The sequence below is a fragment of the Rhea americana genome, unplaced genomic scaffold (assembly GCF_003343005.1).
Source record: "Rhea americana isolate MKP2758 unplaced genomic scaffold, rheAme1 scaffold_6, whole genome shotgun sequence".
NCBI lineage: Eukaryota > Metazoa > Chordata > Aves > Rheiformes > Rheidae > Rhea > Rhea americana.
Genome location: NW_028186756.1, coordinates 2636921 through 2662740, shown reverse-complemented (window position 1 = coordinate 2662740; position 25820 = coordinate 2636921). Strand labels below are relative to the sequence as shown.

General features: G+C 40.1%; 1 protein-coding gene across 1 annotated transcript in view; it reads right to left on the bottom strand.

The window, feature by feature from the left end:
- The window catches only part of TENM1 (teneurin transmembrane protein 1), a 240114-nt gene that overhangs the window by 197938 nt on the left and 16356 nt on the right, over positions 1 to 25820 (bottom strand). Inside the window, exon 2 of the mRNA XM_085319789.1 lies at positions 13506 to 13766. Within this exon, the coding sequence (XP_085175915.1) occupies positions 13506 to 13766 (261 nt within the window). The remainder of the gene's footprint in view (positions 1 to 13505; positions 13767 to 25820) is intronic.

Below are 25820 nucleotides of genomic sequence, written 5' to 3'. Positions count from 1 at the left end.
AATAACTGATCCAACTGTCTGCCTTGAAGTATGTTTAAGTATTTGTCATTATCTGTTTTCAGATGACTATCCCTATTTAAAACAAACCTGAAAAAATATTTTCAGAAGTAATCAGTTAAACACAGTGAGTCTGTAAGAAAGACCTACTTACCGAGGAGAACTTCTAATTAACTGTCCCTAATTGTCTTTTTTGCTGTTTTAGTGGTTCACTGGGAGCATCCAAAGAAAGGTCTAAATCTGAAATTACCAACACAAGTTGCTTGATGTAAGTCAGTTGGAAAACTGCCAAATACAATTATTATTCATATGAACAGGAACAAATGCTGGACTGTGAAATCAGCTGTCCTTTGGGATGTTTGCTTTTTCTGTATCTCCATGTGGCTCAATCTGCGATAAAAAGACGATGTCTAATCTGAGAACTTTTGAAATATTCACTGGCTTCTCAAATTAATTGAAATTTTGACGCAACAATTGTGCAAGTCAAACTAAAGACAACAGCAAATTTATCAACTGAAAAGAACAAATTCTACAGACACTTTCCACCTGCTCACAGTTTTCACTTGAGTGCTGATTTCAGTGCAACCATTCACGCTTGTGAAGTTGAGTATATACACGCTTTCAAACTTCTCAAGCTGCTACAAGCCAGAGCATGTGGTTATTTGTTATCTAGCAGAATAAGCAGTGTGGCCAATGCCRAGAGTTCCATCCTAGGAGGCCACCCAGAAAGAGTTCGACTTGCATTTCAGCATCTCTCTTCTCAGGATGACACAGGTCTCAGGAATATAGCAAGGTCCTCTCGTTCTCCATGAACGAATGCTTCTGAATATTATACACATTTGTTTTTTTCTCCCCCCTCTTTTTTTTTCTTAAATTAATTTAGCACTTCATATTTCCATTTCTTGATTCCTGTCTGCTTGATTTTTTTTCAGCTTTATAATGATGCTAATTCGGGGATTCAAATTGCAGAATATTATCAATCATAGACTTTACTAACACCATCATATAAATATGTAGGTGCCCTTAGAGAACATAAGGGGACTTTAACTGAGGCAAGCAAGTAGAGAACATTTTGACAGGAAGCAAGGAAAACAGCAGGACGGGAAGTTGCTGCCACGACTTCTTGGCAGCTATGCTGGAGACCTGAACTAAACGGCTACACTTCTAAGAGGACTYGACTACTTGCTCTTTCCTACGGGCATACGAAGCTGCAAATTACATCATTTTACACTGAAAGGGCAGCAGTGACAGGGGCAGTAGTGCAGGAGACTGCATCTGTGGTGATGGGGATTCTACAGGGAACTGCCGTCAAAGACTATCATCAAAACACGACCTGAGCGGGCAAAGCTAACAGCCAAACATCCCCCCTTCGCGGACTGTCCTTGCTGGTTTCCAATCTGGCTGCAGGTTATTTATGTTTACTCCCTCTGCCTCCTAATGCATATCTCCCCAGTGGGAAGCTACAACCTGAGTTCTGCCAGATGTCTAGAGGTTGGATCAATTTACTGAGTTCAAAGCCAGGAACTATATTTTATTTCATCCCTGCACAAACCTAAAGCTTTGGAAGAAAATCAGTTAAAACAATTTGCTTTTATTTGAGGCTGAAGCCATTTGAAAATGGCAACTCACAGCCAGTTTTTTTTAAACTGAGACTACTTGTCACAGATTTGACCACAGTTCAGTTTAAGAGCTCTTAYCAAGCCTGATACAGAAACCTAAATCGAATTTCAGGCTTTGATGTAGGTTTCTGCAACATGAAGAGTTGTAGCGTTCTGGTTCTTATTTTTATTTTTTTAGCAGATGGTAGCTAATCATTCTAAATTATTGTACAGGAAATGAATGAACAAGAAATGCCACAATGATTCATGCTAAAAATTTATGGATAGTTATTTAGACTGTTTCCTTATTATGGCTCTTTCTTAACATTAATAAGCATTGTTAACATTCTAAAGTAATTGCATATAAACATGTCTATTTTATTATATTTATAAACATAATATTTTTTWAAAAAATTCTTTCAATATAAAAGTCATTCTACCTTTTTTCTTCCAGAATTTTTTCTTTTTGCCACTATTAGCCAGTAACCAATTTTTAAGATWCCTACAAGACAGCTGAAAAAAAATGCAACTATAGTAAGCTGCTAAAGTACAGGAAATGCTTTCTATTTGATTTTGTATTAAAAGGAAATTGGATATCACAAGACTAAAATGGTGATGCCAGTCAAGAGAGAGATTTTGAGACAAAATGTAGAAGACTGACTTCAGAGAAAAAACAAACAGAAATGAGTGACTGAAATTATGTGGACCACTTCAGACATGGATGAGAGGTACTAAGGATCAGAAATAAATTATGACACTCTAAAATGATCCAGTGAAAATCGAACTGTAGTGCAGTAATCAGAAAACGTATTGGGAAAAAAGATAGGTTATAAAAAGATAAAGGAGCTTTCAAGCACTGCGGATTTTTAGCTGCTATGGAGAAATCTGTATTCAGGAGACTATATTTCTAACAAAATATGCCAACATCCAAACACAGTTGAATTTGCTGTTCAAAACGAAGTGAACTATAAAAATTAAAAAGCCAGAGTGGAGACAGAATCATCGGCTGGAATAAAAACAACCCCAGCAATCATCAGTAGGATGGCTGACACCAACAGGRGCCTGACTGAATGCCCAGCCAGGCAGGTTGAGGAAGAATGACTGAATTATATTTTTCCCCATGGGCAAAACCACAAAAAAAATAGTCATAGATACATTAAAAAAATCACAAAAAAGCATCTGGGCAATGCCTCTCATTATAAAGGGCAAATGGCAATTCTAAATGGCGAATAATTATAACACTGTGGAAGAAAAACCATGTCAGGTGTGCCCACCTCCACCAGCATCCACCAGCTGGTCTCCCTGCTGGTGGGAGGCCAGGCCACAGCACCACCACCTTCCTTTACACCAGCCATGGAAAAGCACTGATGAGAGAGATTCATGCAGACTTCTGAGCCTGGTTTGAGGAGGAGGGAAAGATTTCTAAGGGTTTTTGAAGGTGGCACAAAACCCTTCCTTAAATAATTTTCTGCCAAACTGGGGCCAAGGGAGGGCAGGGATGCAAGGGCTTCCTCATGTGCCTGCACCACAGATAACGTCTCATGGTCTCCTTGTATCAAAGCAGGCAGATTTCTCAGGGCTGCAGCCTCCCTCGCTCCGCTGCTGGACCAGGGACAACAAATCGTACCTGAGACTTGGCGAAACAACGACAGCCAGCCCCAAACGCACTGCCTACACGTGAGGGAGGCCACGCTGCATCCGGTCCGAGGGCGGCACTGTTCACGGAGCAGCAGCTTCTGCTTCCCCTCTCACTATGCCAGGAAAACAAAAAAGGACAGATCTTTCCATCCCATTTAGGCTACAGAGGTAAAAGCGTTTCTTGAGAGTCAGCATAGCACAGGAAAGCCTGAAAAAACTGACTGTGCTGTAGCACAGTTCCTCCGAAAGGGAAATCGGGGTTGCAGGGCCATGCACAAAGATGACTCTGCTCTGCTGAACTAAATTGAACGAGCTGCTACAAACAGAACGTGCGTCACCTTACTTCCCAACGCATGCCCTCTGGCCGGACCTGCGCTAAGCCTTTTATAATTTCACCAAGTAGGTGCCCATCACAGGAGGATAGGGCATATTCCTTACCTCAATCTCAGGATTTCGAAAGCAGTTTCTGTAACTAGAAACCACTCTGTTGCTATCATTTTCCTCATAGAGGATATTCAGCGGCTTTCATTATAGGCTTTTGGTCACAGGCAGACCAATCCCTACCTGTGATTAGCAGCGTATTCTAAAACAGCACCCTTTTCTGACAACGACTGTGGGAGAAAGCAAGCCATCACAAACCCCAAAATCAAGTGCTCCTGCAACCAGTAAAATCTGCTTTGGGCAGATCGCTAGCCAGAAGAAACCACAAACCACACCATTAAGGAGTTTGAGGACCTACAACCGTAATCGTAACCCATGTGCTTTCTGTTCTTAAGATTCTGGGGGTAACTGAAGGTGTTGCAAATATCTATAATTTGTACTGCCAGAAATACAAAGCAAGCAAATTAAAAGTCTCTGCTGCTGAGCTAGAAATACTGCATTGCTCATCAGGACCCAGTAGCAAGGCATTTGCAGCAAGTAGCTCTATTCTGTGATCCCAATAACATGAGTCCAAGCAGATTCAATTGAAATAAGATTCAATTTTTAAGTTACATCATTGTATATCTTATGATACACCTTGTGATTGCGCAACTGAATTCATCTGTCTATACCATATTACACAGAAAAGCACAAATTCAGAGCATGCATTATGATTCCTATGCTTCAGCAAACAGTAAAATACCTGTTTTAGAAGGGCTTAACGTGACAAAGCAACAGCAAGTACACTCTCTCAAAAGCACTGTCTGGGGAAAAGTTAATCAAATATGAGGACATTCTCAAACCAAAAGGGCCACTTTAAATTGCTGTTGGATGAGACAATGAGAAAGGCATTAAAGTCAAAACAGCAGTTACCACGGATGTAAATGCACTGAAATCCTATGTATTATTTTTACTCCAAAATAACTGCAGACAGAGAAATAAAATTGTATTACATATACATTTCAGTTACTACATAGAAAAATACGAGTAATAACCTCTTGATTAAATATGTTTTGCTCTGCTGATTGACTTCACTTTTCTCTTGGCCTGTTTGTGGCACACAGACCCCCTTTTCGCCTTGCTGCCTTCCTGTAATGCACAGGCATTGCTTCAGGGAGCCACCTAATACTATGGCAAGTGCTACACTTCCCACCAGTGAGCTGTGGCTAAGCAGAGTGATGACACGTTGAAGGTCCTACGGGCTAACCTACTGCAGCACAACTAAGCAATTTCTTTCACATGCTGCTCATAAGTTTCTTGAAATTCATCTAGGGACATCTGGTTCTTTAAAGAAATTGGTCCACCCACGCTAACATAAGATATACCTTTCACCCTCCCSTGGCTGTGATACTTGAGTGACAGGGAAATGTAACAATATTTTAGAAAAAGCAAGAATAAATCACCATAAAATATTCCAAGCTCATTTACAAGTGGTATTTCATTGCAGCTTCAAAACAAATGACATGCTTACTGCAGCTATATAAGCAAGCCCAAAGCAACACTCAGTAACACTTGTTGCAATGACTAGATTCAAAAGCCAGAAAAAAATTTATAGTTCATCAGTAACATCAACTCCTCCACAAATATACCCTCAAAGTGAGACAACATTGCCTCTATCAACCTGAAGTCGTTCTCTGCAGTACTTACTAGCAAAATTAGCATAAAACTAAATGGGACCTTCAGAGAAATAAAAATAGGGAGAAAGTCTAGTAGCTACTGTCATACAAATATTTCAAAATCATTGATATGCATGTGTTCAAACTTTTAAAATGTATCACTTGGGGACAAAGTGAAATTAAATAGCTACACATAATTATCTCTTAACTTGCCTTTACTTGAAATACTGATGCTTTTCCTTCTTTTAGCTTAAGAAAAATTTTCCAGTGCACCATGCTCTCTTGATTACTACACATTTCTAATTGTTGGAAAAGATATAAAGCTCTAATGTACAGAACTGGGGAGGTGGCCAGGGAAGAGCACTGTGCACCATAATAAATACTATACACAGTTTAGTGTGTCCCTATCTTGTCTTTGGTCCCATGGGTTTTGTACAATCTTTTTGGTGCTCTTAGCAAGGCTTCTGCTGAATTGATCTGAACAACTCTGACCTGATACCCACACCTTCACCCTCCTAAGCCGCCCTTCACCTCATCATCTCCTACATGCAGGTCTTCCTCAAGACTTCTTTTCTGGCCAAGGTCCAAGTCAGAGGAGCAGAGCTGTTCTAAGGCATCTCGGTTTCTGTGCCTGAAGAGCTGCTCCTCTGTACCGCCAATGCAGCTTGTGATGAATAACTCATCATCAGATGCCAACATGTGCTGCTCAATCCAAAGTCAGCGTTGTGAAACACCATATAGAATTTACATTGCAAATCATCAGGAGTATAAGCTTAAGATAAAGAAACTACATCAGCAATATAATTAGTCATCAGAAAATGTGAATCTAATTAAAGTATTACTCAAAAACATCTGTTAGGGAGAGGAAGCAGCCTGCAGGAATTATTCAGTGCTCCTGGACCCATGTTCCAGAAGAGTTAATTATACACAATTCCTCTTAAACTTATGTTACAGAATATGAAATTGTGCACAGAGCTAGTTACCATTAAAGAAAACAAAACTAATATCTAAAACATTGCGTTTCTTTTTGCAAGATCTGTAAATGAAAGCAAGGAGAAACAAGTAATATTCTATTCTGTATTGTTCTGTATAAACTAACTGTAATTTTACATACAACTTCAGATTCCTATCCTATCTTCTAYCGCAGAAAAAAGAAATATAGAGCCTAGTACGTTTGTTTTCTCTTTCACTTTCAGAAGACTGTGAAGGGCACATTTACCTTTTACCATTTACTTTTAAATGACCAAGTCTACTTGCTGCTACCAACACTTCTCCTTTGTAAAATGAGGATATGCTAATATTTGTAAATCTGAAAAATACAGATTTATGCTGATCATCATACGCCCACCACAATGTGAAATGAAATACTAAGAAATCTGAAAATGGAGCTGACTTTCCTATGTCATTTAACATACAAATTAAATGGGTAAAAATGAAAAAAAGGCTGAAGGAAGAACAGTGAACAATCTTTTGTCATCCATAGGATGACATAATAAATCCTCRGAAGCTCTCATACTGTCAAGAATAAATGATATTTAGATTAAACCTCCCTATCCCTAAAAGGATAATTTGTCAGTATTTTTCGCTTTTCTACCAATCCCATCCTGATTTGCTAGATCCTTCTTTCTATCTCATTTACAGTAATTCTACTTAGAACAGTTGAAAAGCATTCTGCTGGGGAAAAGAAGAGCCTAGGTATCTCCATATTTAAAATCTCACTGGCAGAGGAACCCACATGAGTAATTTGACCTTATTTATCTGGTAGCCTTAAGTATAATCCTCGCATGATCAGAATTCACAAGTTTTCTTGTTAGGCTCATTTTGTACCAGTGATGTTTTATACGCATCATTATATATATGTTTATATATGCTTTTTTATGTGACTTGTTGAAGATTATAGAGCTAAGAAAAACTATAACCATCTTTGAAAACCTTCACAGTATAACTACAAAATTACACAGTTTGACATAGTAGTTAAGGTTCAGCGTAATAATCACACTAGTTTGAAAAAGCGGTAATTTCCTTAGTGAATGCCATCATAATATTGGTCAYGGTTTTACCATTCCTCTTCCTTTCCACAAATACCCAAACTCTGATATTAACTGTACATACTTTTCCTTATATGACACTATTTCCAAACACAATGGATAGGTTTCCTACCTTTTAGATTCAAACAATATGCATAAGAATCCCTGCATGGTTAAGGGATATAAATTAATAATATAAATTAATCATATATCCTTCTCTTACCTAGCAAATTACTTCCGAATTAAAAAAAAAAAAAAAAAAAAAAAAAAAAGCATGGAGGGATGTGACCAGATAAGCTGTACAGCATTACTATTCATAAACTTTAAACATTAAGAAAAAATGGTATTTTTTTTTCAGCAGCATACAGGAGGAGTGAAACAGGACCAAATTTTATCTTGGCATTGCAAAATGATTACCTCGAAGCATAATTTGTAATACATACTCGAGATATCAAATTTGTGACATTTGCTAATGCTCTTGGACATATCAGATATAAATGAAACAGCACACTATTCTCCTCTGAAAACAGATTACTTTCTACCTGTGAGCATTCAAGACCAATACAAGCAAGTCTTCCATAAAAAGGAAGCCTTGCCTGTCAGGTATATAAAGCCATTTGAGCACTGCCRTTCTAAATTAGCAACTTAAGGATTAGTATTACTTACATTTTAAGATATAAGAGCAGGAATTGTTTATATTTCAAAAGTAGTACATAGAAGTAAATTACCAGCATCAAAACTAAAATAAATAATTTATTCAAAAGAAAGTACGTATAACATACGACTGTAGGCTGTTTCTGTAAAGTGAATTTCTGGTCTTCTAGTTGTTTTAAAGTTTAACCCAAAAAGATGAAAAATAAAACATTTTATTAAAGAAAAATCAGCACAGACATGTCTATTGTTTAATACACAACTGTTCCCAGCAATAGCCTAAACCAGACCTGCTCTGATGCACGATTAGTGACACACGCTTGAATAGCTAGAAAGTATTTTGTTCTGGGTCCCCCTGTTCCCAGGAAGATCGCTGAAGCRGAGGGGCAGAAGATCCCCGCGCTCCTGCCCCGCAGCACGCTGAGAGGAGCCGGGTGCTCTGTGCCTGTCCCCGCTCACCGCCGCCCTCCGGGGCGGCCCAGGGAAACCGAGCTCCCGAGAGCGCCAGAAGCACTGCAACATCATTTAACACCCTGCAATATATGGGGAAATATTTTTCCTGAACATGCTTTTCCATCAACAAAAGTCAAAAGGATCCAAAGGAAAGAGGGAGCAATAATTACAGTGCTACRGGTTCCTTAGCCACATGCACTACTCCTTCAGCATATCACGGAGGAGGAAAGCCAAGTAATTTGTTTTTGAGCTTTAATGCCAAGTTACTCATCTCTAGGATAAAAAATTAGTCCTGACTGTTTTCAAGCTTCCCATCCTCCCCTCTCTTAGTTACCAATAAAAGAGAACAAAACTGCAGGGCTAAAAATAATACACAATCTCGGGTAAATATATAGCTGCATTTTACTATGCTGTAGGCAAAGGTCATATGGATTACGGAATATCAAAAATATTTCTACTAGATTCTAAATATCTGGTCATTATCTGTAACATAAAACATTAAATAATGCTTGATATTTGTCTTTAAATGAATGTTCATTGGGCTTAAAAAATAAATACAAAAAAGAAAGGGAGTGTTTTAACACCACTGTGTACTGATTTTAATATACCATATGAAAAGTGTAAAGCTTGAAACAACAGATACGCAGACAAAACTAATGATGACAGTTATTTCAAAGGACAGATTTTTTCCCTGACAAACAGTAACTCATCATTAACTAAATTTCATATGTRAACAATTTCATACCTGAAATTCTATGAATGCAAAGTTTTCACAATATTTCAGGCAAGGTGATGCTACAGAAGCATTTCATGCTCACCCAGGACAATTCAGATGACTTACATGTTTCTTTTGAGACAATAACATTTCTAAAGGAAAAAAAATCTTATACTCTTTAACAACTCCAACAGAGCAGCTACAATACCAACGTACACTCCAACACTCCCCAAACTACTGCTATGTTACTGCATAGATTCATGCACTTCCTTTGACACTGAGCAGGGTTCCTTGAAACGATATATTAGAAGCAACCAATAAGAATATTGTTTAAGCACTAGGAAAAAAAAAACACATGACAGAAGAAAAAAAAAAGTCTCATATTAAGAGAGGATTAATGGCTCTTTTTTATCTGGCATCTTAGAGACCATGTCAGCTATCTGAGAAGCTATCTTAAAACTCCACAAATTCATGAAATTTCACCACAAGGGTTTGCATTTTGTGCCCAAAATCCTATGCTGTGCCCAAATCCTAGAGTGCGACTGAAAGCATCCAATGCACGACCATCATTTTATGAACAATCTACATCACAACAACAAGGAACACGAGGAATAGAGAGGAAAATACTAAATGATCCAGATAAAAGGGGATTAAGACTGATGTTTACCTCTATATATTCAAGGCTACTCACACATATTTGACCTAACTGCTCTACTTGCAAATTAGTAACTCAATTTCTTAATTGCTCCATTGTAAGTAGTGAGTGACAGGGCCAAAGCTAATGGAAATGCTTCAGACACAGCCACAGTTATTACAAGCAGAATCCTGCACAGCGAGTCACATGGGTAACTCTTCTCAGTGTTSTTATTACAATGTAGCTGTTGGCAATAATTTCCTGGAGAAACCAGAAAGTGAGAGATCAGCTTAATGACTGGCTTGTTTACAAAAGAACAGTAAATAACAGCAACATTAATCTCAATGCTCTCACTGTTTTGCATTAAAAAACAACACTTTTATGAAGAGCTGAATTTGGGTCTAATTTAAACAGGTGTGATTTCACAGTAGGTCTACTGACACATACTATAAATTAAACCAGAATCTTGTCCTTAGTTAAATTCTCCCCATGTCTGAAYGTGTATTCACAGTATTCACAAAGCTGCGTATTCACAACTTCAGCATTTCTTTTACTAATTAAGCTGAAGTGATTTGCCCAGAATCACCCACCTGCCCAGCAAGCAAAGGACAGACCATCCTCCACCCCACGAAGATTTAGGGAATTGGAGTCAAGAGCTCTATTAAACGGACCATTGCTCCCAAGGTATGGAACAAATACTTATGTGAATTACACAATATTAATCTTACAYGTTTCTGTGTCATTAAACTCAGCTTTGATCTGTAATCTAGTACAATAAGGATTTATATAGGCAGGCATGTGTTCTCCAGGTTAGAACACTGGACCTGAATTCTGATCCCATCTGAATCGACTTATATTGACTTCAGTGAAGTTACGCATGATTTTAACTGGCATAKTTTAGATCAAAACTTACTTTCAGGAGTGAGAATTAGGGAGCTTCTGATTTTGTTGCTGATTCACACTAAGTGAACACAAGGAAGTAACTTAAGCGTTCCTTATTTCTCTACTACTTCTACTTGTTAACATACGGCTAACATTTTATTCTTCGTAATCTGGTGTTTAAAATTCTTGAAATTATTAAAACATTTATTACTCCAGATAGAATCTGTTCCTGAATGCTGATGTGAAGAGGCTTCCCAATAATTTCTGTAGGAAAAAGGAAACTCTAAACCGCGTATAGTATTTTTTCCCCTTGTTTTGTTTTAAAAAAGACAAATATGTTATTAAAAAAATCTCCTGCCCAGATCTCAAGTACTCTAAAGTGATATTCCATGATTGAGAACTATAGCTAAAGTCTAGTTTTCATAAAATTGTGCAGCCAAAGGAACGGAGCATGAATCTACCCCCAAGAATGAGTAYGCATTCCATATGACACTGGAGTCTAGTATTCTGCTATAGGTTTTCACCATTTAGTACAGAAGGGTAATTAATTGCATAAAAATATCTAAGTCCATGTCAGAGCCAAGTCAAAGAAGCTACCCTTAATGCAGTTCAAAACAATTCAAGTTAACCTAAAACAGGCTAAAAATTTTGTTATTTTTAGAAATGGCTCAAGTTCCTTACTACCTCTCAGCTGAGATACGGTACCTAAAAGTACCATGAAAACGGTACATAAAAGCAAACCCAACACAACACGATAGTGCATCTTCATACAATTCTCAAAAGCGTTAGGAAGTAGTTTAAGGGCCATTTTTCATCCCAAGATACGGCAATTTAATTAAAAATTAGGTACTGGAGTCTGTTGTAACTCAGAGTATGTATCAGCTCAGTCTTCTCACAGACCGACCCACCGATCTCCGTGTTCCGATACCCTGCAATGACACATACCATCCTTCCATCAAACGGAGGGTAACTGCAGTCTTCTGCAATGAAATGAAGTGAATAGAGTTATATTGCTGTTTTATAGTGTTTCTATTGGAAGTCTACATTCACACATTGTAGAGTAACACTGTTCATGTTAAAACAGAGTTAGTTTCACCATAACAGAAATAAGCAATAATCCCCAAAGAAACTGGTCATTCCTTACTTGCAGTTAAAATATATTTTGCTTAGCCTCAGGCAAAGCCGAAGGCAGTTTGTGCACTAATAGGCTATTATTAGTTGCTATTAACATTGACAATACTGATTTAAATGGGAACGTTGGTATTTCCCACAATCTGTTCAATGCTTCCAAAACAACCAGAGAGCGTGTTTAAACAGTGATTATTTCAGAGCTGGTCTATRTGCCTATGAAAGAAAATAGTCCTCAAGTAAATTCTCAAATGTGGCTACTCAGAACACATTAAAAAAGTATATTGTGTTATAAATAAACTCAAGAGGAAATATGCACCTTCCATGAACTACCTAAGAGAAAAAAGGCACTATAAGCTATACAGGTCAAAGCCTAAAAATTAGAATTTTTTGACACAGTACTTAAAACTTCCTTCGTAGTCTTAAATGCTGATATTCTATCCTAAGCATACCGTTTACATTTCAAAGTAACACTGTTTTTCTACATTCAAACATGTATTTTCACAGCCGCAGGCAGTGTATGGAGCAGGCACGTATCCCAAACACTGACACATTGGGTTTGCAAAGAGCAGAAAAAAAATAGAGTGAAAATAGTCCCTCACGGTCATCAGCTCCATTTTACAACTGTGGGGATGGCGTTGATCTGGTACACCTGCTTAGACCACTAGCATCACAAAGATTATGGGGTTTAAGTAAAAGCTGGGCTTCATTATTCATTAATAACTGAACTCTCTTGCATGTTATTACTACAGATGTTCTAAAACATGCCATTGTCAATGCTGAGGCCACATGCGCTGTTTTCACTCTTTCCCTGATCTCTTCTTAACAACTTAAAAAACTTAACTGCCCTAACATGCAGCTATTAAAAAAATTAAGAAATAGGCTGAACTTGCTGATACTAACATGATAAACTTGTTTACTTACTATATACTCTTTAAGGAAATATTTTTAGTAGATTTACGTTACTTTCAGCTTGATGAACGATAATTAATATAAACAATAATTCAATTTTCCCCCTCTGTTACACAATTACACACGGAAACTGTGTTTCCTTCTGTGACACACTAAGCATATAAGCAGAAAAAAAAAATCTTTAACAGAAGAAATACCTAAAAACAAACAAAAAAACCAACCAACCAAAAAAACTCCACAGAAGTAAGCTGAAATCCCACCTTCTGTACAAAGAGAAATGCAGAAACGAAGTATGAAAGGGACCTGCTCAGTTCTTGTGAACGCAGCCCCAAAGTCTTAGCCCAAAATTCAGTCTTCGCCTGAAATGATGGCTGAAGACAGTATTTAGGACTCCGAGTAGTCTCTYTGAAGTCACCGGACTGCAGAGCCTTAAAGCTGAGCTCAGAAGCCAGCATGCGCAGGATGGATTGTACACARAATATATGTGATGTAAGTGTGTAAACAGAAATTTATTTAGAATCTAATTTATAGACCATTAAATTCAATTGATAAACTTCCTATTGCACAAAGATTGGAAAGTAGCTGTCTCTTGAAGATGCAAGAAGAACTGCACATTTTAACAAAACCACTGCCTCATTTTTTGTCTYAGGCTAGGACACATGTAAGCTTACCCTATAAACACAACACAGGTATCAAATAACATTTTTACCTCTCATAGAGACCTAAGGAGGAAGGAAGGAAGGAAAAAGAAAGTGAAAACAAACAAGAAAGAGAAGAAAGGTTCAAATTCAGTGCTACTCCTGTTTTAGCGCCGCAGACGCGTTTCTTTATTACCATTCTCCCCATCAGACTTCCTCTCGTGGTCGGTGTCAGTCAGGGACAAGGCGGAGTTTGCCCGGCTCGACAAGCAGGAGCTGTGCTCCGACTTCATCCCCCTCATCCACAGGCGCAGGGCACGGTCCGGCGAGGCGCCGCCCTCCGTCTCCGTGTCCCCATCGGAGCCCACCTCCAGCGGGTAGCTGTGCTCCGAKGCCCCGCGCCCGTCGGCCTGGTAGCCCGAGCACAGCATGCGGGGAGGCTCGCAGAACTCCATGTCTGCAAAAAACGGACACAGAAACAGATTGAGAAAAGCAATATACACTAGATTTTCTTCCGGAGAATTTGTTTTGAGAATTAATGCTGTTAATCCTATTGGACAGGCGACTCGGTCAGTGACTCATGGCCATCTGATCTACTCTCAATATAATAAAATTTAAAAGAGTGCAACTCTCAGACATATAAGACTGTACAGTAATTGTGGCTTTTTGTCTGACAGAGATACGTATTAGAGCTCAAATATGTATATTTACACATACACCCATGCAGAGAGTACCACATCAATTTACAACTGAACTGAGTATATACTCAAGACTTAGACAGATAAAAGCTTTTTTTTTTTTTTTTTTTGGCTATGAAGGAAACACTTTTTAAAATTAATCTCACAAATCAGAAACCTCCCGAATACTTTTTATCAGAGAGAAAATGAATTCAGTATTTGCAAATAGGGAATTACAAAATCACGCTTGCCGTTTTCAGCTAAATGCAGAAGGACAGAAAGGCTGCTTACCAGGGAGGCGTTCTCCGAGAGCGCTCTCCTTGCATATTCACACCAGGGCTTTTGGCTCTCCAGTGCTGGTGAGCTACAGGAGCTTYCCCGGAGAGCAGTGGCTACCAGGACTGTACAAGCGGCCTCTCACAGCACCAAGCAACCAGGGATTTAAAGAGCCGTTCAGTGCTCGACGCGTCTGTCATTCCTACCGAACGCCGTAACCGCAGGGCGGCAGAACTCCGAGGAAGAACAGGAGGTGGACAGGAACCGTAACGTGAATATGCAGAGGAAAGAGTCTCGCAGAACGCCGGGTAAGCAACGCGTGCTGGCGAAGTACAACTTCCCTTGGAGGTAGCCTCTGCATATTCTCACTTGTGCGAATCCAATTACAAGTGCAGCTCCCAGGGAGCACGACAAGGAGCTCTAATTAAATAAGGATTACTGAGGCGTACTCCCTAATTGAACAGCAGACCTGGGATGCCATCTTGAGAGACTAAATACAATCTCAAACACGCATAGGGTATTTTTTTCAATTTCTAGAAAAGAAACGTTAGAGACAAGGGGCACTGATAGAGATAGAGACCAAATACTCTCTTCTACTGTCATCCTAACTAAAGCCTTAATTTGCCAGGCTAATCCACTTACCAGGCAGTGGGAGGAACGGTTCTCATTTTAAGCATACTCAGAGGTAACAGAAAGCCCTGATGTTCTCCTCAAGGTCTTGACCAGAATCTACAGATGTGAAGCTGAGCTATTACACGCTGAGGTTGCACCAATTTCACCTCATCTGTCTATCTTTACTTGGCTATCCTGAAGGTCTCYGTTGCGGTGCTGTCCCACAAGAGCTGGCTCAGCACTCAGGCAAATTACTTTGCTACAGCAGCACATTTTTGGGTGGGCATAGGAAACGGGAGGACGGGGAACAGAAAGAAACGGCCATGGCCCTACACAAGGGTCCTGGGAAGCCATCATGGCTCCATGGCTGAGGAGGCAGCGTTACTGCTAGGGCTGGCCCGTGCCAGCAGCACCAGCGGTCGTTGCCCCGCTCCTCTGCCTAGCCAGGGCGGCCGGCGCAGCAAGCCGGAGCAGCAAGCCAACTGCAGGAGCCAGGCTTTGCGCCGAGTCCTCCCTGCAGTCCYGAGTCTGCAGTGCTCTCCCTGCTCCTCTGCCCCAGACTCACAGCAGGACTTGGTCCCAGCCTTACACCTGTAAAGCTCCAAAATGATGTTGCCTTCCCTAACTCTGCTCTCCAAGTCTCTCAAATGCCATGAGGTCTCTGAAGCTTGATGGAAATGGTTTGGAGAGAGCAGTCCGGATGGGTGGGAAGGAGCTGCACAGCTCAAGCAGTCAGGACAACAGCTGCCATTCAGGCACGTACCACTCACAGGGCTTTCACCTGCCACTGCGGTGCAGGGCTCCTTCACGGTGTCCAGGGTTGACTGGCAGCAGGAAGAAATGGGGTCAAGGCTGGATGGCGGACAYGTATGGAAGCTGGGAGTCATGACTAGCCTCTACTGGTTCTCAGTCCTACGCAGACATTCGCRAGAGAAATCCTGAACCCTACTAGGACCTGCTGGAAAAACTCTCCATTTCTGTCCTTTGCCTGTGGCAAGGACGGTAAGCACAAAGCAGCTAGCTTCCAGCAAAGCCCTGCTTTTCTGAGATTTTCAAAGCTCACTGGGTATTGAAGACATACACAGAGGCAATCTCACAAAACATTACTGGATGTAACTAAATATAGTGTTGTTCATACAGTGCCTTATTTTGGTTTCATTTAATTATGTATTATGTACACAACGAGCAAGGCTTTCTTGGTTTAATTAGACAACATGGGCCAAATCTTTGTATGACATGAACACTGCAGACATTGATGCTGAACACTCAACTATCATAACCACACTGTGCTACTACCTTCTACTGCCATTTTCACAACACAAAATGAATACAAACCATCTTTGTACAAAACATGAACTCAAACAGTACATGCCAATTCTTACTCTTCTCGACTAAATTTAAGAAAAGGATTTATACATAAGCCAACAATTAAAAAGCCAACAACAGTGACAGATTATTAATGTGGAGCCCAGTGTCAAAGAATAAAGACTGAATCGGATAAACAGGCTCATTCTATTTCACCTTGGAAAGATTATATTGTGCATTTAAAGGGAGGTTGTGGATGTTACTAACTCTCTACAGTAACAAAAAAGTAAATGCTTTCTTGGAAAACAGATGATTAAAAGTTCTGCTTAAATGAAATGAAATGCCATAAAAACATGACAAGCGCTTCACTCTGCATACTACACCTGAGCTCGGAAAAAAAAAGGTGGAAGCCAAATCTTCCTGGCAAGTAGCTCACAAACAGCAATGCAACTAGCTCTCGTCATATGCAGGGATAAAGTCCAGACTTTTCACTGTATCAAACAGTTATGATGGTTAACACATGCTTTAGCAGATGTCATGAGAAACGGGAATAATGAGTACTGTCATTTCAAGAAACATGTTATAAAAGAAAAACAAGATTTATCTGCTAAAACCATTACAATTTGGGGAAAGCAAATTAGGCTCATCCATTTGAAGAGCTGTATTTAAAAACACTAGCAGGTATAAGCAGTAATAAGAGGGTACTTCCAAAGAATGACGGTTTATTGCAGTACATTAACAAAAAATTATATTGAACAAACCATTATTTCCTCACGAAATAGAAGAGAGCCAACAGATTTCGTTGCCAGCCTTGATAACGGTCTCAATTTTGAGTAAAACAGGCATACTCTAGGAGAACAATTGCGCTGATTTTTGGATTCCACCATCGTAACAGCTGAGACTATTGCTCAGCGCGGAGCAAGACAACGCGCCTGCATCGTAACAGCCGGACTCTGCTCCTGCACACCCAGGATCCGGGAGAAGGCAGGCCGCGACGCTGCTGCAAACTCCAGCAAGCCCCTTACGGCTCGTCCCGTAAGACAGAAATGACCCACAACGGGGTCTTTTGTTCTCTCAAAGAACAGTTTTGTTCTCATTTTCAAACTTAAGAGTTGCGTAGAGTACTACGGCAACGTGGGGTTCTTGGATTATTTCTTCTTCTGTCAACTAAACGGCATCCTGTGGTCTCAAGAGCCACTTTGCACACCTCCTTGCCCTCCAAAGCAGATGTGGCACCAGTTAAGGAGCCTCCCCAGAATTACAAGCGGTGCAGTAACGTCAGGAGCCCGCGGCCGGTGCCAGGCCCCCGAGGAGGGCGGCCGCGGGCTCCTCCCCGTCCCACCGCCCGCTCCGGGCGGCCCGGCTGCCACCAGCAGCCTGCAGCCCAGCTTCTGCCTCTTTGCAACTGCCTAAGTCAATGGGAAAATTCAGCCAAATACATCTCACAAATGCTAATTAGATTACACATGTTTACAAAGCACAGAATTCACCCTTCGGTCGGTATGTTAATTCAAAATGTAGCAGCTAGCATATTCAATATTTTAGCTATGTTTTTTCTGGTGAAGCAGCAGAAATTGACTTCTTTACACTATTACTCATATTCAACAGACATCCAACAAAACGCATTTCCTTAATAGTCTATTTCTTAAGTATACAGGCCTTTGTAGTATTTTAACTCCCACAGGATGCATTTTCTGAAAAGCACTTCAGAGTGCCAAAAGCAGCTGCTTTAAGTCTGCATATCTAACCTTGTTACCTAAAATGCTACTTATTTCCACAAGGAGATAAAAGTTCAAGTGGATTTACGATAGATTTAGTCTTACCAAGAAAACGCACTCGGGAGAAGAATGAGGAAATATTAATGAAATTCAAGTTTTTGTATTAACTATGGACAAAGGAAAAAGGCTGCAGTTATGAATTTATACAAAAGGTACAAATTGCCCAACTCCACAGCAGTAAAACTATAAAACAAATTTGTAAACAGAAACCGGGGGCAGGGAGCCTGATTAGCTAACAGCATGAAGAAAACGACAATATATTGGAAATTTAAATCCATAGTATTCAGTACTGGCCAGTCTCATTCCTCTTGTACACCAGTTTGAGARTAACGGGACTACCGGAGTCTAGAGAGCCGATCCTCTGTCAGACTTCTGTAACAACCCTGAACAATAAAAAGAATTACAGAAATAAATAAATAAAAAAAATGTGTTAACCTGAAAAGCGCCATTTTTAGTGCAGTTACCAAACTGGTGCGGGAAGCAGCGACAATAGGAATGCTCCAGTTTTGAGTCTACCGCAGGGTATGGTAACCACATGGTTACCATAGGGTCCAGCGTGCTATTTACCATTGAACCTGTGTGTGTGGTTTCCCACTTTGAACTCAGGCCAACAGCTTAACCAGCAAGTATGTTTCACATGTGTCAAAACCAGAAGAATGTAAGGGCAGCTACTCATGCCATAATAAGATTGGGAGAGGGGGAAGAAAGGGGAGGGAGAAATGTAAATCAAGTAGGGAAAGTGAAGTTCACATTCATTTTTGAAACAATACATATGCACCCTCCTAAATGAGAAATTTTGAGGGCTATTGAGCACTCTGCAAAATTCAGAGTGTTCAACGGCCCTTAAAATTTCTCATTTCTCACCTGAGCACCATGGTTTACTGGCTCCACACCGGACTTGAGGATTAAATGCACAGAGATCTTAAGCTACTCCATAAAGTCATTTTGTGTAACACAACCTGATAGATAAGCTTTTGATTTTTTTTTCCTATTTACATTTCATTTAGTCCAAGTCTTTTTTTTTTTTTTTTTAAGCTTGTTTTCATGTTGTGAATGTGCTGCATCTTTCCTGGGACAATATAATTTAAAGACATTAAACTTCAGTAAACATTTATTTGAAAATCATTGAGAAACAGACCAAAATTCAATTAATTTGCAAAAGCAAATTACACTGGCTATTAATTTGCTCTGCAAGTCTTCTRTTTATCACCAGCTACCCAATTATCACAATCCAAAACAGATTTAAAGTTGCATTTATTTTAATAAAACAGAAAATTAATTTGATATACCAATTACACATAGGTAAATACATACAAAATATGTCATTTATGCTTTTACACTTTCACATCAAATGCATACTACTGCATATGCTTTCTTTTACCCCATTTCAACTTCTCCTTATGTTTCCTTACCTGTGTAGTTTATTTTCCTGTATTATTCTGCAGTTACCACCAGAGGTGCTGGAAAATAATAATCTAATATCGAATAAAGAGAGATTAAAATTGGAGTCAGAGTCTGCAATAACACTGAGGAGTCTCATGAAATTTGCAGATTAGGCACCTAAGGGATTAGGAAAGAAGTCTGCACTTTCAGAGAGCTCTTTCTTAGAAATTTATGAGAAGGAAAGCAACTTTACTCCTCGGGGCCTTCCCTAGAGGAATCAAAAAATGAGTTTGTACCCTAGGCCTCACGGCAAACACGTTTCTGTTCTCCAATCCAATTCTCCAAACTTAAGAAAGAGGACAGGAGCAGAGCTGCACCAATTCTGCAACACCTGCCTAGAGTGCTCAGATAGCTTATTTTTAAACTCCTGCTAAAATCAAAAGAATAAGGAAATGTACTCTCCAATTCTGCACGGACACAGAGCACCTTGCTCTTCCTCCAGAACTGTAACGTTCTTTCTGTAGATCATCAGAAATCTACAATGTTAAAGATGTTATTTAAGAGTCACTAGCAAGATGCCAGAGGTAAGGCTTCYGGAGATACAACGTAGATGTAGCAGCTCTCACTTTTAATTTAGGAAGAAACTCTGTCATTATCAGACTGGCTTATCAGACTGGGGATTTAATTCTTCAAATTCAAACACATCTTAAGTATTGCTGGCTAAGGCTTTTCCCATTGCTCAAGTGTGGCTTTATGATGTAAAATACTTCCACTCGCATAGATTCTGTTAAAGAGAAATTTCTACTGTAGGCACTCATAAGTGGATCTCCTTTAATGAATTTTAGAATTATAAAACCATAGAAAACACTAGGAGGTAGCATTTAACCTAAATTTCTCATAAAAGATATCTACTTAATGTCAAATAATGAGTACACTAGCTCTGTTAAGGGAAAGAAGAGAAAGATCTGATTATCACAGATGAGAATGAACATCACTACCATCYGAGAAGAAAAATGAAGTTCTTAAAATGCTATAGTTGAAGTAGAGTTTGGATAAACTTGCTTTACARTACAGTCAATACCAATTTCATTTTCCACTAGCAAATATGTATTAGGAAATGGAAGATTTTCACGATTCCGCCCCTCCCCCCCAAAAAAATAACCTCTATAATAAAGAGAAAACATTCCAATTTTCTTTCAAGAATGTTAAGGGTCTTTGGTTCTGAAACCGTTTCTCAGCCAGAAGCTTTGCATTTCTGGATGTGTGGGCAAGGTGGGCAAGTCATGCTTTCAAGGAAGCTAAAAATAAAGGCTTTTTTCCCCTTTTCATTAACTTTTCAAAATTAATATCAGTCACAGTCTTAGTTCGTGGACTTCATGAATTTTCTATATAAATAAGAAAAAAAGAGATGACCTTCATGAAAGAGAGCTGTACAGCTAATCTATACATCAAACCATCTAGAGTAGACTATTAACTGACTTTTTGTTCTGAAAGCATTTCAAGGTTCTGATAGCTTTAGTCCACTACGTTTGCAGCTCTAACGGGCAAAGTTAAGGTTGTAGTTCTACTTTGCCTGCAAGTYTGTATCTCATTTAAGAGATTAACTGCRTTTCCCTTTTTTTTTTTAATTTTTATTTTAKTTTTTAAACAGACTAAGTTGTACACCAACATTCTTTAAGAGAATTTACCCTCAGGCTGTTGCTATATCCCTTCCACTCGAATTCATCTCAGAGATGCTCTTCTGGATGTAATCTCTGCACATACTCRAAACTAAAGCAGAATCACTTTCACTCAAGCATCAATTTTAGGTTTCATAACAGTTATCATTTTCCGTTAGAATTTAGGATAAAAATATGAAATTGATTACTGTCAGTGGTTTTGATTACAGTTTATAAGATAAAGAAAATATACACTTCACGTTTCTAAAAATATTAAGACTGCTTCCTCTTTTAAGATCCCAGTGGAACCACTGACGTAAGTGGGAAGCCTTTTTTGAGTGAAAGGTGTGCAAATTAGGTATCTTTGTATTTCCATCAACTTAGTGTCAGAAGACAACATATTGGAAAAAACCCGTGAGATTTCACTTACACTGCTGTAAATCCAGAAATAATTTCTGTAGCGCCCGAGGGCCAGATACAGAAGCCAGCGTTCAGGCCTCGGGCCAGCACGACGCTCTCAGGTAAGCGTCTGCAGGCACACGTCTTCACGACGGTGGAAATGGTTTTAGAAAGCTAGTGCGAACAGGAACGTTCCAGAAGCGGTCTCCTTTCACAGCGCGACACCCCCGAGATCCGAGAGGCCCAACTCCCCGTGCGGACAGACCCGAGGAGCCCTGCCGYGGTCGCTGCGCTGCCGCCGCCGCCGCGGGGCAGCTCCCGGAGGAGCCGCCTCTCGCCCGACACCCCGTCGGCTTCGGTAGCGTCAGCCGGGCGCCTGGCTGTCAGCTCGGGGGCCTGAGCCCGCGGCGGCCGCGGCTGAGGAGCCCTGCCTTCGGAGGGGGCTCCCCCGCGGCAGCCTCGCCACAGCAGAGCAGCCTCCGAGGCCGAGACGTTTGTTCTGCTGAGCATTTGCGTGGTTCTGTCTGCACCTTCGGGCCCGTCTACGCAGCCCGTATGCGACCGGCCGGTCTCCTGTGCATTTTACTTTTTGCAATTACTCTGTTGCAGTAGTGAGTCACAGGAACAAGTAACTTAGTGAGGTTTTATTGCCCTCTCAAACCCCAGCAAGCAGCTGGTACTCCTGGGCAGCTCTGCAGAAAAGCAGGGTGCTGCCTCTTCCACGTCCTGCTACCTCCAAGCGCGTAGTTGGGCCTGAGTGAAAAGAAAGGCAAAGCAGAAAGAAGAGACTCTGCCCAAGCAATCGCCCCCTGTCCAAACCAACARCTCCCCGACAAGATTAGCATACGTATCCTCTCCTTTTCGGTTGTGAATCAGCTAGAAATCCAGAGCAGAAAATRTGCCATCAGGAATCAAAAGAGAAAAAGCTGCAAGCGAGAGACARAAGGCRGCAGCAGCATCAAGAGCGAACCTCGGCAGACGCGGCCGGCTCTGCAGAGCGAACTCTCCGCTGCAGATTTTGACGAGCCAGGAAACAGAACGAACCGGATTTGAAAGTTATCCCTTTCTGATTACTCAAGTGAAAGTTTGATGAATCTCCGTGCCACCAGGTCTGCTGGGCRAAGGCGGCAGACTCACACCGCCTGCCGGCCTCTTCGGACCACGAACACCGCCGACCCGGCGCGTACGGCTCGTTCCTCTCCCAGGCACCCACTGCTAAGAGGGACGTCGAAYGAAGACGGGATTGAAAATCCACTGTCTTGGTGTGGTATCTGACATCTACAGAATAACATACTTCATTTTGTACTTCTTTCTCTTCATAATATAAGGACATATATGGATATATGTGTGTGTATATACATTTATACATACACCCACACGCATGAAATACTACATATGCACAAATACAGATACAGAATGACATAAATACAAACGAATCATAAAATAACTCTACGCTGTAAGGGCCTTTGGTGGTCATATTCTCATGGCTTTTAATGAAGAATATTAGAGTCCATTTACTGAACAAAGACTGCTACCACCAAATGCAGAGCACTAAGAAGCATTTTAATATCTGGTGACGTTTTCAAAAGAGACAGCATTATGCCCCTAAGAATAAAGCTTCATATCCAACTTTGTTTTCATGACTTTGAATATCCCATCCACACTGATTAAGGTTTCACTATTAAAAATGAAATGCTAAAATATCCCATTTGCCCTGCATATTCACTAATTTCTTTTTAGTGTGTATCACCTTCCCACTAAAAATCAACCCAGACTACAGAGATAGCTCCTACTTGAGTTTAGGACAGCTAAAAGGCTGACTTTGTCCTTATCTGGATTAGGGGTGCATATATTTTTATTTTCTTCTTTTTTTCCAGATCTCTCCCTCTCTATTTCAAAAATTTACATGTAGCAGACATGATGTTAATATACGAACATTTATGATGCGTGCAGCACTTGATTGATTTTAGATTAAACCACTGAAGTAACACCCAGACCAATAACGTACTCTTCTGATTCATCTTGGATTGTGTGTGTTGCACGTGTACAAGTGTGCACAGTGCGCACACATCCTTTTGTGCTTCCATTCACTTTCAATTACTTCCAGTTACCAATCTGACATCAACAAGAACACATGAAAGAACTTGGCGCATCTGCTACATTTAACTGGCCAATCGAAGATACAGATTGTCAGTCAAATAACCCCTCTTTCCCCAAAACACTCTTGAGGAAATAATCACGACCATCTGACCAAGAAATGAGAGATTAAATTGCCTTCAAAAACTTCTGGCCACTTCTATTCCCTTCCTCAAGTGCTCAGTTTACCAAAGGGATTTCAATAACAGCAGCTCAAACTTAAAGGTCAGCCATATTGCAGCTGAAGTAATACTAAAGTAATTTAACAGAAATCTATGTTTTCACATTTCTTATTTTTAATATATATAGTCACAGTAACTATTTTACAGCCATTTATACTCATTTCCATCCAGCATCTTTATTAGATTTTCTAGTATTTCCAGATATTATTTCTCCTAACTACATTACATTAGTAAGTTACTTGAATTATAAAGACTGTCATATTCTGCCTCAGTAGCTACAAAATGGGGACATATTTTTGCTCTGATACCATCAAGATGCATCTAAGTAACCCAGCTGAAGATGATGAGGTCATTCCAGATGTGTCCTTCCCCAAACCACACTGTGATAATCTTACACAAACACCACATAGTATCATTCCTGTTCAAGTTAAATAAACAGTTCTCAAAAAATATTTCAAATGCACAACAGAAAAGACAAAAATGTGAGTCATTTAAGTCAGTATAATAAACCGAGAATCCTATGCTTATTATACATTACCAACAAAACTGAGAGTTGTTAAGGTGAGAAACTGAGCACAGAAAGAAACAATGACTATACTTCAAGGACATTTTCAAAATTAATCTGATAGCATTCCTTTTTACTTTGTTAATCTACTTAAGCAGGTAGTACAAGATGGCCTGTATTTTAGGAGGGATATATATGTTTGGAATGCCAAGTGCTGTTTTCATGTCCTTTTTCATCTCGCTATTTGATGTGGAGCTCCAAAAAGGGAACAAGTGCCGCAGTTCCTGATCTGTGCCAAAGGGAATTAAGTATGAGATGAATTCCAAAGCACACCAAATCAAAGTCCTCTGTACATTCCCACAAAATTTGAACTAGTGCTTTGAGTCTGCATGATCTATCAACAGAATTTATCAAAACTTTGGGAACAAAAGAACAAAGCCACTACACTGAGCTAATTCTAGTATTCTAACGGGGGTAGGAGGACTTGGCTATGTTTTTTGGAGCTCCTGACATTTTCAGCTACCTTGCACTTTCTTAATGTGAGTTCTAATTGTTTCTAAATACTATATGGTTTATTTAGGTGTATAATACTCATTTTAGTAGCTATTCTAGGCACTGACTTGGAAAACTCTAGCCTGTGGTTAAACTAAACAGCATCTTWTTATCTTTATTTTTCAGTCAGACACAGCCATATAGCAAATAACAACTCACTGCCTGGTAACTGTGACTGCTCTTCTTTGAGAACGAGAAGGCAGGCGCCGGCTTCTTCTAATGCAAACACAATGTAGACCCATCCTCAAATCAATGGAGTCAACCGTAATGCTAATATGTATGAAGAAGTTTAGAAGGCTGATTACGTAACATCAGATATCTAGAAATTGGTAACTACGCAATGGACTCTGTTAGAGAAATCCTCAAAGAGGAAATCAGAAAGTGAAATTACTAGTTTGGATCTTAAAGGACTGAAAAATGGAGGCAGAACGAACCACTGTATTAGCATTTCACACAGAAAAAAAACCTCTCAAGTTTCCCTCTGTCTGTCGTTGAGCGATTTTCTGGTGGGATAGCAAACGCGCAGCCCTGGCTTTCCATCACTGCGGCATCCCTCGCACTCCGCTCCCGCGACCCCAGCTCAGCCGCGCACCACGGCTGCCCGGGAACTCGCCATAACTCTTTGCTCTGCAAAGAAGCTGCTTGATCAATGATGCTTGGGAGAGCCAAGTTATGAGCCTCCACAGCAGCTGAGAGTACTCCAACCCACCGAAAATAAATTAAACCAAAGGGGCAARACATCTCACTAACAGATGAGCCTACGGCAGCCCTGTATACTCTTCCATGCCCTGAAGGAAAGCCGGCCATGGGCAGGTAAGCAGAGCTCAAGTTTGGTACTGCTACAAATGTTTTGTGCCTCCTTATTAAAAAATTCACACAGTTGGAGGTGAACTAATTGAGGTGGTGGAGACAGTAACACAGAAGGCATTTAAAATGTAATTAAACCATGATCAGAAAGGGGACACATAAGGGAGAAAACACTCAAAATGGAGGCTCCAGGGAAATACCAGCATCGAGCAAAAACGAGAGCAACTGCGTATTAAATCAC